General features: G+C 57.8%; 1 protein-coding gene across 1 annotated transcript in view; it reads left to right on the top strand.

The window, feature by feature from the left end:
- The first annotated feature begins 225 nt into the window (after positions 1 to 225).
- The window catches only part of LOC107307530 (ryanodine receptor 1-like), a 33,529-nt gene continuing 20,821 nt past the window's right edge, over positions 226 to 12,933 (top strand). The window contains exons 1-12 of the mRNA XM_085534879.1: positions 226 to 365; positions 2,028 to 2,095; positions 2,596 to 2,717; positions 2,826 to 2,875; positions 3,398 to 3,458; positions 4,365 to 4,603; positions 6,453 to 6,534; positions 6,873 to 7,003; positions 8,413 to 8,727; positions 9,650 to 9,890; positions 11,024 to 11,111; positions 11,835 to 11,927. Of these exons, the coding sequence (XP_085391005.1) occupies positions 263 to 365; positions 2,028 to 2,095; positions 2,596 to 2,717; positions 2,826 to 2,875; positions 3,398 to 3,458; positions 4,365 to 4,603; positions 6,453 to 6,534; positions 6,873 to 7,003; positions 8,413 to 8,727; positions 9,650 to 9,890; positions 11,024 to 11,111; positions 11,835 to 11,927 (1,593 nt within the window). The 5' untranslated portion in view covers positions 226 to 262. The remainder of the gene's footprint in view (positions 366 to 2,027; positions 2,096 to 2,595; positions 2,718 to 2,825; positions 2,876 to 3,397; positions 3,459 to 4,364; positions 4,604 to 6,452; positions 6,535 to 6,872; positions 7,004 to 8,412; positions 8,728 to 9,649; positions 9,891 to 11,023; positions 11,112 to 11,834; positions 11,928 to 12,933) is intronic.

The raw sequence follows: 12,933 nt of genomic DNA, 5'->3' as shown, positions 1-12,933 counted from the left end.
CTGCTCATTTGGGGTCATTTCTGCTCATTTTGGGGCTATTCTTGCTCATTTTGGGTCTATTTCTGCTCACTTTGGGTCTATTTCTCCTCAATTTGGGTCTATTTCTGTTCATTTTGGGATCATTTCTGCTCAATTTGGGGTCATTTCTCCTCATTTTGGGTCTATTTCTCCTCATTTGGGGTCTATTCCTGCTCATTTTGGGTCTATTCCTGCCCATTCTGGGTTATTCCTGTCCCCACCCCATGGCAGTGGGCTGAAGGACATGGAGCTGGACACGTCGTCCATAGAGAAGCGCTTTGCTTACGGGTTCCTGCAGCAGCTGCTGCGATGGATGGACATCTCACAGGAGTTCATCGCCCACCTGGGTAACGGCGGGGACGGGGTAGGGAGGGGTTGGGGTAGGGGTGGGGTACGTTGGGGTATATAAGGGTATATAAGGGGTAGGGGTAGAGGTAGAGTTAGGGTATATAAGGGTTAGGATTAGGGGTAGGGTAGGTTAGGATTAGGGTATATAAGGGGTAGGGTATGTAAGGGTTAGGGTTAAGGTTGGGGTATATAAGTGTTAGGATTAGGGGTAGGGTAGATTGGGGTTAGGGTATATAAGGGGTAGAGGTAGAGTTAGGGTATATAAGGGCTAGGGTTAAGGTATATAAGGGTTAGGGGTTAGGGTATATAAGGGTTAGGGGTTAGGGTATATAAGGGTTAGAGTTAAGGTATATAAGGGTTAGGGGTTAGGGTATATAAGGGTTAGGGGTTAGGGTATATAAGGGTTAGAGTTAAGGTATATAAGGGTTAGGGGTTAGGGTATATAAGGGTTAGGGTTAAGGTATATAAGGGTTAGGGGTTAGGGTATATAAGGGTTAGGGTTAGGGTATATAAGGGCTAGGGTTAAGGTATATAAGGGTTAGGGGTTAGGGGTAGGGGTAGAGGTAGAGTTAGGGTATATAAGGGTTAGGGTTAAGGTATATAAGGGTTAGGGGTTAGGGTATATAAGGGTTAGGGTTAGGGTATATAAGGGTTAGAGTTAAGGTATATAAGGGTTAGGGGTTAGGGTATATAAGGGTTAGGGTTAAGGTATATAAGGGTTAGGGGTTAGGGGTAGGGGTAGAGGTAGAGTTAGGGTATATAAGGGTTAGGGTTAAGGTATATAAGGGTTAGGGGTTAGGGTATATAAGGGTTAGGGTTAGGGTATATAAGGGCTAGGGTTAAGGTATATAAGGGTTAGGGGTAGGGGTAGAGGTAGAGTTAGGGTATATAAGGGTTAGGGTTAAGGTATATAAGGGTTAGGGTTAGGGTATATAAGGGTTAGGGGTTAGGGTATATAAGGGTTAGGGTTAGGGTATATAAGGGCTAGGGTTAAGGTATATAAGGGTTAGGGGTTAGGGGTAGGGTATAGAGGTAGAGTTAGGGTATATAAGGGTTAGGGGTTAGGGTATATAAGGGTTAGGGTTAGGGTATATAAGGGCTAGGGTAAGGTATATAAGGGTTAGGGGTTAGGGGTAGGGGTAGAGGTAGAGTTAGGGTATATAAGGGTTAGGGTTAAGGTATATAAGGGTTAGGGTTAGGGTATATAAGGGTTAGGGGTAGGGTAGGGTCAGGGTATATAAGGGTTAGGATTAGGGGTAGGGGTAGGGTAGATTGGGGGTTAGGGATAAGGGTGGTAGGGGTAGGGTTAGGGTATATAAGGGCTAGGGTTAAGGTATATAAGGGTTAGGGGTGGGTATATAAGGGGTAGGGGTAGGGGTAGGGTCAGGGTATATAGGGGTTGGGATTAGGGGTAGGGTAGGTAGATTAGGGTTAGGGTATATAAGGGTCAGGGGTAGGGGTAGGTATGTAAGGGTTATGGTTAAGGTATATAAGGGTTAGGGTATATAGGGGTTAGGGTATGTAAGGGTTTGGGTTAGGGTATGTTAGGGTATGTAAGGGTTAGGGTATATAAGGGTTATGGTATATAAGGGTTAGGGTATATAAGGGTATGGTATATAAGGGTTAGGGTATATAAGGGACCCCCAATGTCCCCCCCCCAGAGGCTGTGGTGAGCAGCGGCCGCGTGGAGAAGTCGCCCCATGAACAGGAGATCAAATTCTTCGCCAAGGTGGGGGGGGACCCCAAAATGGGGTGGGGGGAGACCCCAAAATGGGGTTCTATGGGGTCTGTGGGGTGGTCTATGGGTTATATGGGGTTGGAGGGGTCTATGGGTTATTTGGGGTCTGGGGGTTATATGGGGTTGGGGGGGTTGTATGAGGATTGTGGGGGTTATATGGGTTCTATGGGGTCTGGGGGGGGTCTATGGGTTATATGGGGACATCAGGGTCAGTGGGTTCAATTGGGGGCAGTGGGGGATGTTGGGATCCCTGCCCCTCCAGCCCCACACCCTCCCCCAACCCCACACACCCCCAGCCCCACACATCCCCCCCCTTGACCCCACATGTCCCCCCAGCCCCATAATCATCCCCCCTGTGTCCCTCTCCAGCCCCACACACCCTCCCAATATCCCCCAGCCCCACATCCCCCCCAGCCCCACAAACTCCCCCAATATCCCCCCAGCCCCCCAGCCCCACACGTGCCCCCCTGACCCCACATGTCCCCCCCCAGATCCTGCTGCCCCTCATCAACCAGTACTTCCACAATCACTGCCTCTACTTCCTCTCCACCCCAGCCAAAGTGCTGGGCAGCGGCGGCCACGCGTCCAACAAGGAGAAGGAGATGATCACCAGGTGGGACCCCCAAGTGTGGGGCACTGTCCCCCGCCCCATAGAGGGGGGGATTTGGGGGTCTACCCCATTCTATGGGGCACCCCATTGATCCCCCCCCCCCCTTCTCAGTCTGTTCTGCAAGCTGGCCGCACTCGTCCGCCATCGCGTCACTCTCTTTGGTAAGGGGGCAATGGGGGGCAATAAGGGGCTGTAAGGGGGGCAATGGGGGCAATGGGGGGCAATAAGGGGCTGTAAGGGGGGCAATAGGGGGGAATAAGGGGCTGTAAGGGGGCAATGAGGGGGAATGGGGGCAGTGGGGAGCAATGGGGGGCAATGGGAGGGAATGGGAGGAAATGGGGGGCAATAAGGGGCTGTAAGGGGGGCAATGGGAGGAAATGGGGGGCAATTGGAGGGAATGGGAGGAAATGGGGGGCAATGGGGGGCAATAAGGGGCTGTAAGGGGGGCAATTGGGGGCAATGAGGGGCAATGGGGGGCAATAAGGGGCTGTAAGGGGGGCAGTGAGGGGGAATGGGGGGCAATAGGAGGGAATGGAGGGCAATGGTGGGCAATAAGGGACTGTAAGGGGGGCAATGGGGGGCAACAAGGGGCTGGTAGGGGGCAATAGAGGGTAATGGGGGGCGGCCCCATTGATGTCACCTCACCCCACTGATGTCAGCTGCCCCCCATCTCTGCCCCCCAGGCACTGATGCTCCAGCTGTCGTTAACTGCCTGCACATCTTGGCCCGCTCACTGGATGCCAGGTGGGATGGGGACCTGGGGGGGGCAGGGGGCTTCCTGTCACCCCAATGTCACCCCAATGTCATCCCAAAGCCACCCTGACACTGACCCCCCATTGGTGTCCATGATCACCCCGGTACCTCCCCATATTGATCACTCCCTCCCCATATTGATCACCCCCTCCCCATTACCCCATAGGACAGTGATGAATTCAGCCCCCCTTATTGCCCCATAGGACAGTGATGAAGTCAGGCCCCCCATTACCCCCCCATTACCCCATTACCCCCCATTACACCCCATTGCCCCATAGGACAGTGATGAAGTCAGGCCCCCCATTACACCCCATTGCCCCCCATTACCCCATTAGCCCCCATTACCCCATAGGACAGTGATGAAGTCAGCCCCCCCATTACCCCATTACCCCCCATTGCCCCATAGGACAGTGATGAAGTCAGGCCCCCCATTACCCCCCATTAGCCCCCATTACCCCATTACCCCCCATTGCCCCATAAGACAGTGATGAAGTCAGCCCCCCATTACCCCCCATTACCCCATAGGACAGTGATGAAGTCAGCCCCCCCATTACCCCCATTGCCCCATAGGACAGTGATGAAGTCAGGCCCCCCATTACCCCCCATTACCCCCCCTTACACCCCATTACCCCCCATTACACCCCATTACCCCCCATAGGGCAGTGATGAAGTCAGGCCCCCCATTACACCCCATTACCCCCCATTACCCCCCATAGGACAGTGATGAAGTCAGGCCCCCCATTACACCCCATTGCCCCCCATTACCCCATTACCCCCCATTACTCCCCATAGGACAGTGATGAAGTCAGGCCCCCCATTACACCCCATTGCCCCCCATTACCCCCCATTACCCCCCATAGGACAGTGCTGAAGTCAGCCCCCCTTATTGCCCCATAGGACAGTGATGAAGTCCGGCCCCGAGATCGTGAAGGCCGGGCTGCGCTCGTTCTTCGAGAGCGCGTCGGAGGACATAGAGAAGATGGTGGAGAACCTGAAGCTGGGCAAGGTGACGCAGAGCCGCACGCAGGTCAAGGGGGTGGCGCAGAACATCAACTACACCACGGTGGCGCTGCTGCCCGTCCTGACGTCCCTGTTTGAGCACATCGCGCAGCACCAGTTTGGGGATGATGTGATATGTGAGATATGGGGGGTATGGGGGAGATGGGGCAATAGGGGGCAATGGGGGGAAGGGGATATAGGGGCAATGGGGGGCAATGGGGGGATATAGGGGCAATGGGGGGCAGTGGGGATATGCCCGTCCTGACCTCCCTGTTTGAGCACATTGCGCAGCACCAGTTTGGGGACGACGTTATATGTGAGATATGGGGGTATGGGGGGGGTATAGGGGGAGATGGGGGGGTATAGGGGGAGATGGGGGGGTATAGGGGGAGATAGGGGGGGTATAGGGGGGGTATAGGGGGAAATGGGGGGGTATAGGGGGATATGGGGGGGGTATAGGGGGAGATAGGGGGGGTATAAGGGGAGATGGGGGCAATAGGGGGCAATGGGGGGCAATGGGATAGAAGGGGAGATGGGGAGCAATGGGGATATGCCCGTCCTGACGTCCCTGTTTGAGCACATCGCGCAGCACCAGTTTGGGGATGATGTGATATGTGAGATATGGGGGTATGGGGGAGATGGGGCAATAGGGGGCAATGGGGGGAAGGGGATATAGGGGCAATGGGGGGCAGTGGGGGGATATAGGGGCAATGGGGGGCAGTGGGGATATGCCCGTCCTGACGTCACTGTTTGAGCACATCGCACAGCACCAGTTTGGGGACGACGTTATATGTGAGATATGGGGGGTATGGGGGGGGTATGGGGGATATGGGGGGATATAGGGGGAGATGGGGGGGTATAGAGGGAGATGGGGGGGTATAGAGGGAGATGGGGGGGTATAAGGGGAGATGAGGGGGGTATAGGGGGAAATGGGGGGATATAGGGGGAGATGGGGGGGTATAGGGGGAGATGGGGGGGTGTAGGGGACGTGGGGGGGGTATAAGGGGAGATAGGGGGGGTATAGGGGGATATGGGGGGGGTATAAGGGGAGATGGGGGGGGATAGGGGGAGATGGGAGGCAGTGGGGATATGCCCGTCCTGACGTCCCTGTTTGAGCACATCGCGCAGCACCAGTTTGGGGACGATGTGATATGTGAGATATGGGGGGTATGGGGGAGATGGGGGGAATAGGGGGGGTATAGGGGGATATGGGGGCATATAGGGGCAATGGGGGGAGATGAGGGGGGTATTGGGGGAGATGGGGGGGTATAGGGGGAAATGGGGGAGGTATAGGGGGAGATGGGGGGGTATAGAGGGAGATGGGGGGGGTATAGGGGGAGATGGGGGGATATAGAGGGAGATGGGGGGGGTATAAGGGGAGATAGGGGGGGTATAGGGGGAGATGGGGGAGTATAGGGGGAGATGAGGGGGGTATAGGGGGAGATGGGGGGGTATAGGGGGAGATAGGGGGGGTATAAGGGGAGATGAGGAGGGTATAGGGGGAGATGGGGGGCAATGGGGGGGAATGGGGGGTGGGGGGATATAGGGGCAACAGAGGGCAATGGGATATGAGGGGCAATAGGGGGCAATGGGATATAAGGGGAGATGGGGGCAATGTGGGGCAATGGGATGTAGGGGGAGATGGGGGGTAATGGGGGGCAATGGGATGTAGGGGGAGATGGGGGGTAATGGGGGGCAATGGGATATAAGGGGAGATGGGGGGCAATGGGGGCAATAGGGGGCAATGGGATATAAGGGGAGATGGAGGGCAATAGGGGGCGATGGGGGGTCACTTTGGGGTCTCTTTGGGCTCACTTTGGGGTCACTTTGGGGTCTCTTTGGGGTCACTTTGGGGTCACTTTGGGGTCTCTTTGGGCTCACTTTGGGGTCACTTTGGGCTCACTTTGGGGTCTCTTTGGGGTCACTTTGGGGTCACTTTGGGGTCTCTTTGGGCTCACTTTGGGGTCACTGTGCTCTGTCCCGCAGTGGACGACGTGCAGGTCTCGTGTTACCGCATCCTGTGCAGCATCTACTCCCTGGGCACCACCAGGAACCCCTACGTGGAGAGGTGGGGGGGGTCCTTATGGGGTCCCATATGTGGGGCGGTGGGTCCTTATGGGGTCCCATATGTGGGGTGGTGGGTCCTTATGGGGTCCCATATGTGGGGCAGTGGGTCCTTATGGGGTCCCATATGTGGGGTGGTGGGTCCTTAAGGGGTCCCATATGCAGGGGGGGTCCCATATATAGGACAGTGGGTCCTTATGGGGTCCCCATGGAGTCCCATATATGGGGCGGTGGTTCCTTATGGTCCCATATATGGGGCAGTGGTTCTTTATGGGGTCCTATATGAAGGGGGGGTCCCATATATGGGGCGGTGTTTCCTTATGGGTCCCCGTTGCCCCCCAGGCAGCGCCCAGCATTGGGGGAGTGCCTGTCCCGGCTGGCGGCCGCGATGCCGGTGGCGTTTTTGGAGCCTCAGCTCAATGAGTTCAACCCCTGCTCCGTCTACAGCACCAAATCGCCCCGAGAAAGAGCCAGTGAGTGACCCCCCCCCACCCCATAGACCCCCCATCCCATCCATCCCATCCCATCCCATCCCAATCCATCCCAATCCATCCCATCCCATCCCCATCCCATCCCCATCCCATCCCATCCCATCCATCCCCATCCCATCCCATCCCATCCCAGTCCATCATCCATCCCATCCCATCATCATCCCATCCCATCCCCATCCCATCCCATCCTCATCCCATCCCATCCCATCCTCATCCCATCCCATCCCATCCCATCCCATCCCATCCCATCCATCCCATCCCATCCCATCCCATCCATCTCGTCCCCATCCCATCCCATCCCATCCCATCCCATCCCCATCCCATCCCATCCCCATCCCATCCCCATCCCATCCCATCCATCATCCATCCCATCCCATCCCCATCCCATCCCATCCCCATCCCATCCCCATCCCCATCCCATCCCCATCCCATCCCATCCCCATCCCATCCCATCCCATCCCATCCCATCCCATCCCATCCCATCCCATCCATCCCATCCCATCCCATCCCATCCCATCCCATCCCCATCCCATCCCATCCCATCCCCATCCCATCCCCATCCCCATCCCATCCCCATCCCATCCCATCCTCATCCCATCCCATCCCATCCCATCCATCCCATCCCATCCCATCCCATCCCATCCCATCCCATCCCATCCTCATCCCATCCCATCCCATCCATCTCGTCCCCATCCCATCCCATCCCATCCCATCCCATCCCATCCATCTCGTCCCCATCCCATCCCATCCCATCCCCATCCCATCCCCATCCCATCCCCATCCCATCCCATCCATCATCCATCCCATCCCATCCCATCCCATACATCCCATCCCATCCCATACATCCCATCCCATACATCCCATCCCATACATCCCATCCCCATCCCATCCCCATCCCATCCCATCCCATCCCATCCCATCCCATCCCATCCCATCCCATCCCATCCCATCCCATCCCATCCCCATCCCCATCCCCATCCCATCCCCTCCCGTCCCCTCCCGTCCCCTCCCGTCCCATCGCCATCCCATCCCATCCCATCCCCATCCCATCCCAATCCATCCCAATCCATCCCATCCATCCCACCCCACCCCACCCCATCCCATCCCATCCCATCCCATCCCATCCCATCCCATCCCATCCCCATCCCATCCCCATCCCATCCCCATCCCATCCATCATCCATCCCATCTCATCCCCATCCCATCCCCATCCCCATCCCATCCCCATCCCATCCCATCCCATCCCATCCCATCCCATCCCATCCCATTCCATCCACCCCATCCATCCCCATCTATAGGATCCCATCACTGGGTGCCCCCATCCCCAACCCTGTGTCCTCACATCCCCCCACCCTCGTGCCCCCCAACCCCCCCTCCTTGTTCCCACGTCAGTCCTCGGCCTCCCAAGCCACGTTGAGGAGATGTGCCCCGACATCCCGGACCTGGACCGTCTGATGAAGGACATCGGGGGCTTGGCCGAGTCCGGTGCCCGATACACGGAGATGCCCCACGTCATCGAGGTGACCCTCCCCATGCTGTGCAATTATTTACCCCGATGGTGGGAGCGGGGTCCCGACAACTGCCCCCAGGGGCCGTGGGCCACCGCCGTCACCGGGCAGCACCTCAACGCGCTGCTGGGCAACATCCTGCGCATCGTGGTCAACAACCTGGGCATCGATGAGGCGTCCTGGATGAAACGCCTGGCGGGTGGGTTGGGGGGATGGGGGTGGGGGGGGAGGTGGTCTTGGTTGGGGTCTGGTGGGTCCTGATGGGTCCTGGGGTGTCCTGGTTGGGTTCTGATGGGTCCTGGGGTGTCCTGGTTGGGTTCTGTTGGGTTCTGATGGGTCCTGGCGTGTCCTGGTTGGGTTCTGATGGGTCCTGGGGTGGTTTTGGGGGGGTTGAGGTGGTCTTGGTTGGGGTCTGATGGGTCCTGGGGTGTCCTGGTTGGGGTCTGATGGGTTCTGGGGTGTTCTGGTTGGGTTCTGATGGGTTCTGATGGGTCCTGATGGGTCCTGGCGTGTCCTGGTTGGGTTCTGATGGGTTCTGAAGGGTCCTGGGGTGTCCTGGTTGGGTTCTGATGGGTCCTGGGGTGTCCTGGTTGGGTTCTGATGGGTTCTGAAGGGTCCTGGGGTGTCCTGGTTGGGTTCTGATGGGTTCTGATGGGTCCTGGGGTGGTTTTTGGGGGGTTGAGGTGGTCTTGGTTGGGTTCTCATGGGTTCAGTTGGGTTCTGTTGGGTCCTGGGGTGTCCTGGTTGGTTCTGATGTGTCATCGGGTGGTGTTGGGGGGTTGGGTGGTGGTTGAGGTGGTCTTGGTTGGGTTCTGGTGGGTTCTGATGGGTCCTGGTTGTGTCTTGGTGGATCCTGGTTGGTTCCTGGTGGATCCTGGTGGTTCCTGCTTGAGTTCTGATGGGTCTTGGGGTGTCTTGGTTGGGTTCTGATGGGTCCTGATTGAGTTCTGATGGGTCCTGGGGTATGCTGGTTGGGTTCTGATGGGTTCTGATGGGTCTTGGGGTGTCTTGGTGGTTCCTGATGGATCCTGGTGGTTCTGTTTGGGTCCCGTTTGTACCCTATCACACCCTGCTGCTCTCGGCCCCATTGGCCCCATAGCACCCCCACCTCCACCCCACAGTGTTCGCTCAGCCCATCGTCAGCAAGGCCAAACCTGAGCTGCTGCGGACCCACTTCATCCCCACGATGGAGAAGCTGAAGAAGAGGGCGGGGAAGGTGGTGTCGGAGGAGGAGCAGCTGCGCATGGAGGCCAAGGCCGAGGCGGAGGACGCGGAGCTGCTGATCCGCGACGAGTTCTCCGTGCTCTGCCGCGACCTGTACGCGCTCTACCCGCTGCTCATCCGCTACGTCGACAACAGCCGGTCAGTGCGGGGGAGCACAGGGGGTGGGGGGGGTGGCTGTGGGGCTGATGGTGGCCGTGGGGTGTCTATGGGGCTGATGGTGGCCATGGGGTGTCTATGGGGCTGATGGTGGCCGTGGGGTGTCTATGGGGCTGATGGTGGCCATGGGGTGTCTATGGGGCTGTGGGGGTGTCTATGGAGCTGTGGGGGGAGCTGTGGGGATGGGGGGGTGGCTATGGGGCTGATGGTGGCCATGGGATGTCTATGGGGCTGTGGGGGTGTGGGGATGTCTATGGGGATGTGGGGGGAGCTGTGGGGATGTGGGGGTGTCTATGGGGCTGATAGTGACCATGGGATGTCTATGGGGCTGTGGGGGGAGCTGTGGGGCTGTGGGGGTGTCTATGGGGATGATGGTGGCCATGGGATGTCTATGGGGCTGATGGGGACCGTGGGATGTCTATGGGGCTGATGGGGACCATGGGGGTGTCTATGGGGCTGTGGGGATGGGGGGTTGTCTATGGGGCTGTGGGGGGAGCAGTGGGGATGTGGGGGTGTCTATGGGGCTGATGGTGGCCATGGGATGTCTATGGGGCTGTGGGGGTGTGGGACTGTGGGGGTGTCTAGGGGTGTCATTGGGGCTGTGGGGATGTCTGTGGGGCTGTGGGGGTGTCTATGGGGCTGTGGGGGTGTGGGGATGTCAATGGGGCTGTGGGGGGAGCTGTGGGGGTGTCTATGGGGATGTGGGGGACATCAGTGGGGCTGTGGGGGGATCTGTGGGGATGTGGGGGTGTCTATGGGGCTGATGGTGGCCATGGGATGTCTATGGGGCTGATGGGGACCATGGGGGTATCTATGGGGCTGTGGGGATGTGGGGATGTCTATGGGGCTGATGGTGGCCATGGGATGTCTATGGGGTCAGTGAGGATGTGGGGACGTCAGTGGAGATGTGGAATGTCTATGGGGCTGTGGGGGACATCAGTGGGGCTGTGGGGGGGGATCATTGGGGCTGGTGGTGGCCATGGGACATCAATGGGGCCGTGTGGACATCAGTGGGGCTGATGGTGACCATGGGGACATCATTGGGGCTGTGGGGACATCAGTGGGTCTGTGGGGGTTGTGGGGTGTCAATGGGGTGACGGTGTCTGTGGGTCCAGGGCCAAGTGGCTGACGGAGCCCAACGCGGACGCGGAGGAGCTGTTCCGGATGGTGGGAGAGGTCTTCATCTATTGGTCCAAATCACATGTGAGTGGCGGGGGGACGTTATGGGGGGGGAATATGGGGACATTGGGGGGGGATGATGGGGTCAGTGGTGGTCAATGGGGTCAGTGGGGAAGATGGGGACAGTGGGGTCAATGGTGGTCAATGGGGCTGATGGGGTCAGTGGGGTCAGTGGGATCAATGGGGGTCAATAGAGTCAGCGGGGACAGTGGGGTCAATGGGGGTCGATGGGGTCAGTGGAGACAATGATCTTAATGGGCTCAATGGGGTCAGGGGGGACAATGGAGTCACTGGGGTCAGTGGGATCAATGGGGGTCAATAGGGTCAGTGGGGTCCATGGGGTCAATGGGATCAGTGGGTTCAATGGGCTCAATGGGGTCAGTGGGTTCAGTGTGATCAATGGGGTCAATGGGCTCAATGGGGTCAATGGGGGTTGATGGGGGTCGATGGGTCCAGTGGGGTCATTGGGATCAATGGGGTCATTGGGATCAATGGGATCAATGGGATCAATGGGGTCATTGGGCTCAATGGGGTCATTGGGATCAATGGGATCAATGGGCTCAGTGGGGCTCAGTGGGGTCCATGGGATCAATGGGATCAATGGGGTCCATGGGATCAATGGGGTCATTGGGATCATTGGGATCAATGGGATCAATGGGATCAATGGGGTCATTGGGCTCAATGGGATCATTGGGATCAATGGGATCAATGGGGTCCCTGTGGTCACTGTCCCGTCCCCCCCTGCAGAACTTTAAGCGCGAGGAGCAGAACTTTGTGGTGCAGAACGAGATCAACAACATGTCCTTCCTGACGGCCGACAGCAAGAGCAAGATGGCCAAGGTGCGCCCCAAAACCACCCAAATCCACCCCAAAATCGCCCCAAATCCACCCCAAAACTGCCCCCAAATCACCCCTGACCCTACAGTGCCCCAAACCAGCCCCAAAGCCACCCTAAAACAGCCCCAAATCAGCCCCAAACAGCCCGAAAACAGCCCCAAATCTGGTGCCCCCGAATCCCATTCCATGTCCCTATATCCCATCCCATGACCCTATATCCCACCCCAGATCCCACCTGGTGCCCCCAAATCCCACCCAGTGTCCCTATAATCCCATCCCATGTCCCTATAATCCCATCCTATGTCCCTATATCCCACCCCAAAACCCACCTGGTGCCCATTAACCCCTCAACCACCCCAAAACCCACCCGGTGTCCCTATATCCCACCCTTAATCCCACCTGGAGCCCCCAAATCCCACCCAGTGTCCCCATAATCCCATCCTATGTCTCTATATCCCACCCCAGATCCCACCTGGTACCCCCTAATCCCATTCCATGTCCCCAAATCCCATCCCATGTCCCTATATCCCACCCCAAATCCCATCCCATGTCCCTATATCCCACCCCAAACCCCACCTGGTGCCCCCAAATCCCACCCAGTGTCCCCATAATCCCATCCTATGTCCCTATATCCCACCCCAAACCCCATCTGAAACCCCCAAGCCCCACCTGGTGCCCCCAGAACCCATCCAGTGACCCCAAATCCCACCCCAAATCCCACCTGGTGCCCCCAGATCCCACCCAGTGTCCCCATAATCCCATCCTATGTCCCTATATCCCACCCCAAATCCCATCCTATGTCCCTATATCCCACCCCAAATCCCATCCTATGTCCCTATATCCCACCCCAACCCCCCCCTGCTTCCAACCCCAACCCACCCCATACCCCAGCCCCCCAACCCTCCCCTCCCGCCCCACTGCTCCCCCCCCAACCTGCCCCATCCCATTATCCCCATGGCGTCCCCTATATCCTCCTGGTGTCCCCTCGTCCCTATTGACCCCATAACTT

Source organism: Coturnix japonica, unplaced genomic scaffold, assembly GCF_054131305.1.
Source record: "Coturnix japonica strain WE unplaced genomic scaffold, WE-NBRP24 Scf103, whole genome shotgun sequence".
NCBI lineage: Eukaryota > Metazoa > Chordata > Aves > Galliformes > Phasianidae > Coturnix > Coturnix japonica.
The sequence above is the reverse complement of the archived record's forward strand: the minus strand, read 5'-3'. Positions and strand labels throughout refer to the sequence as shown.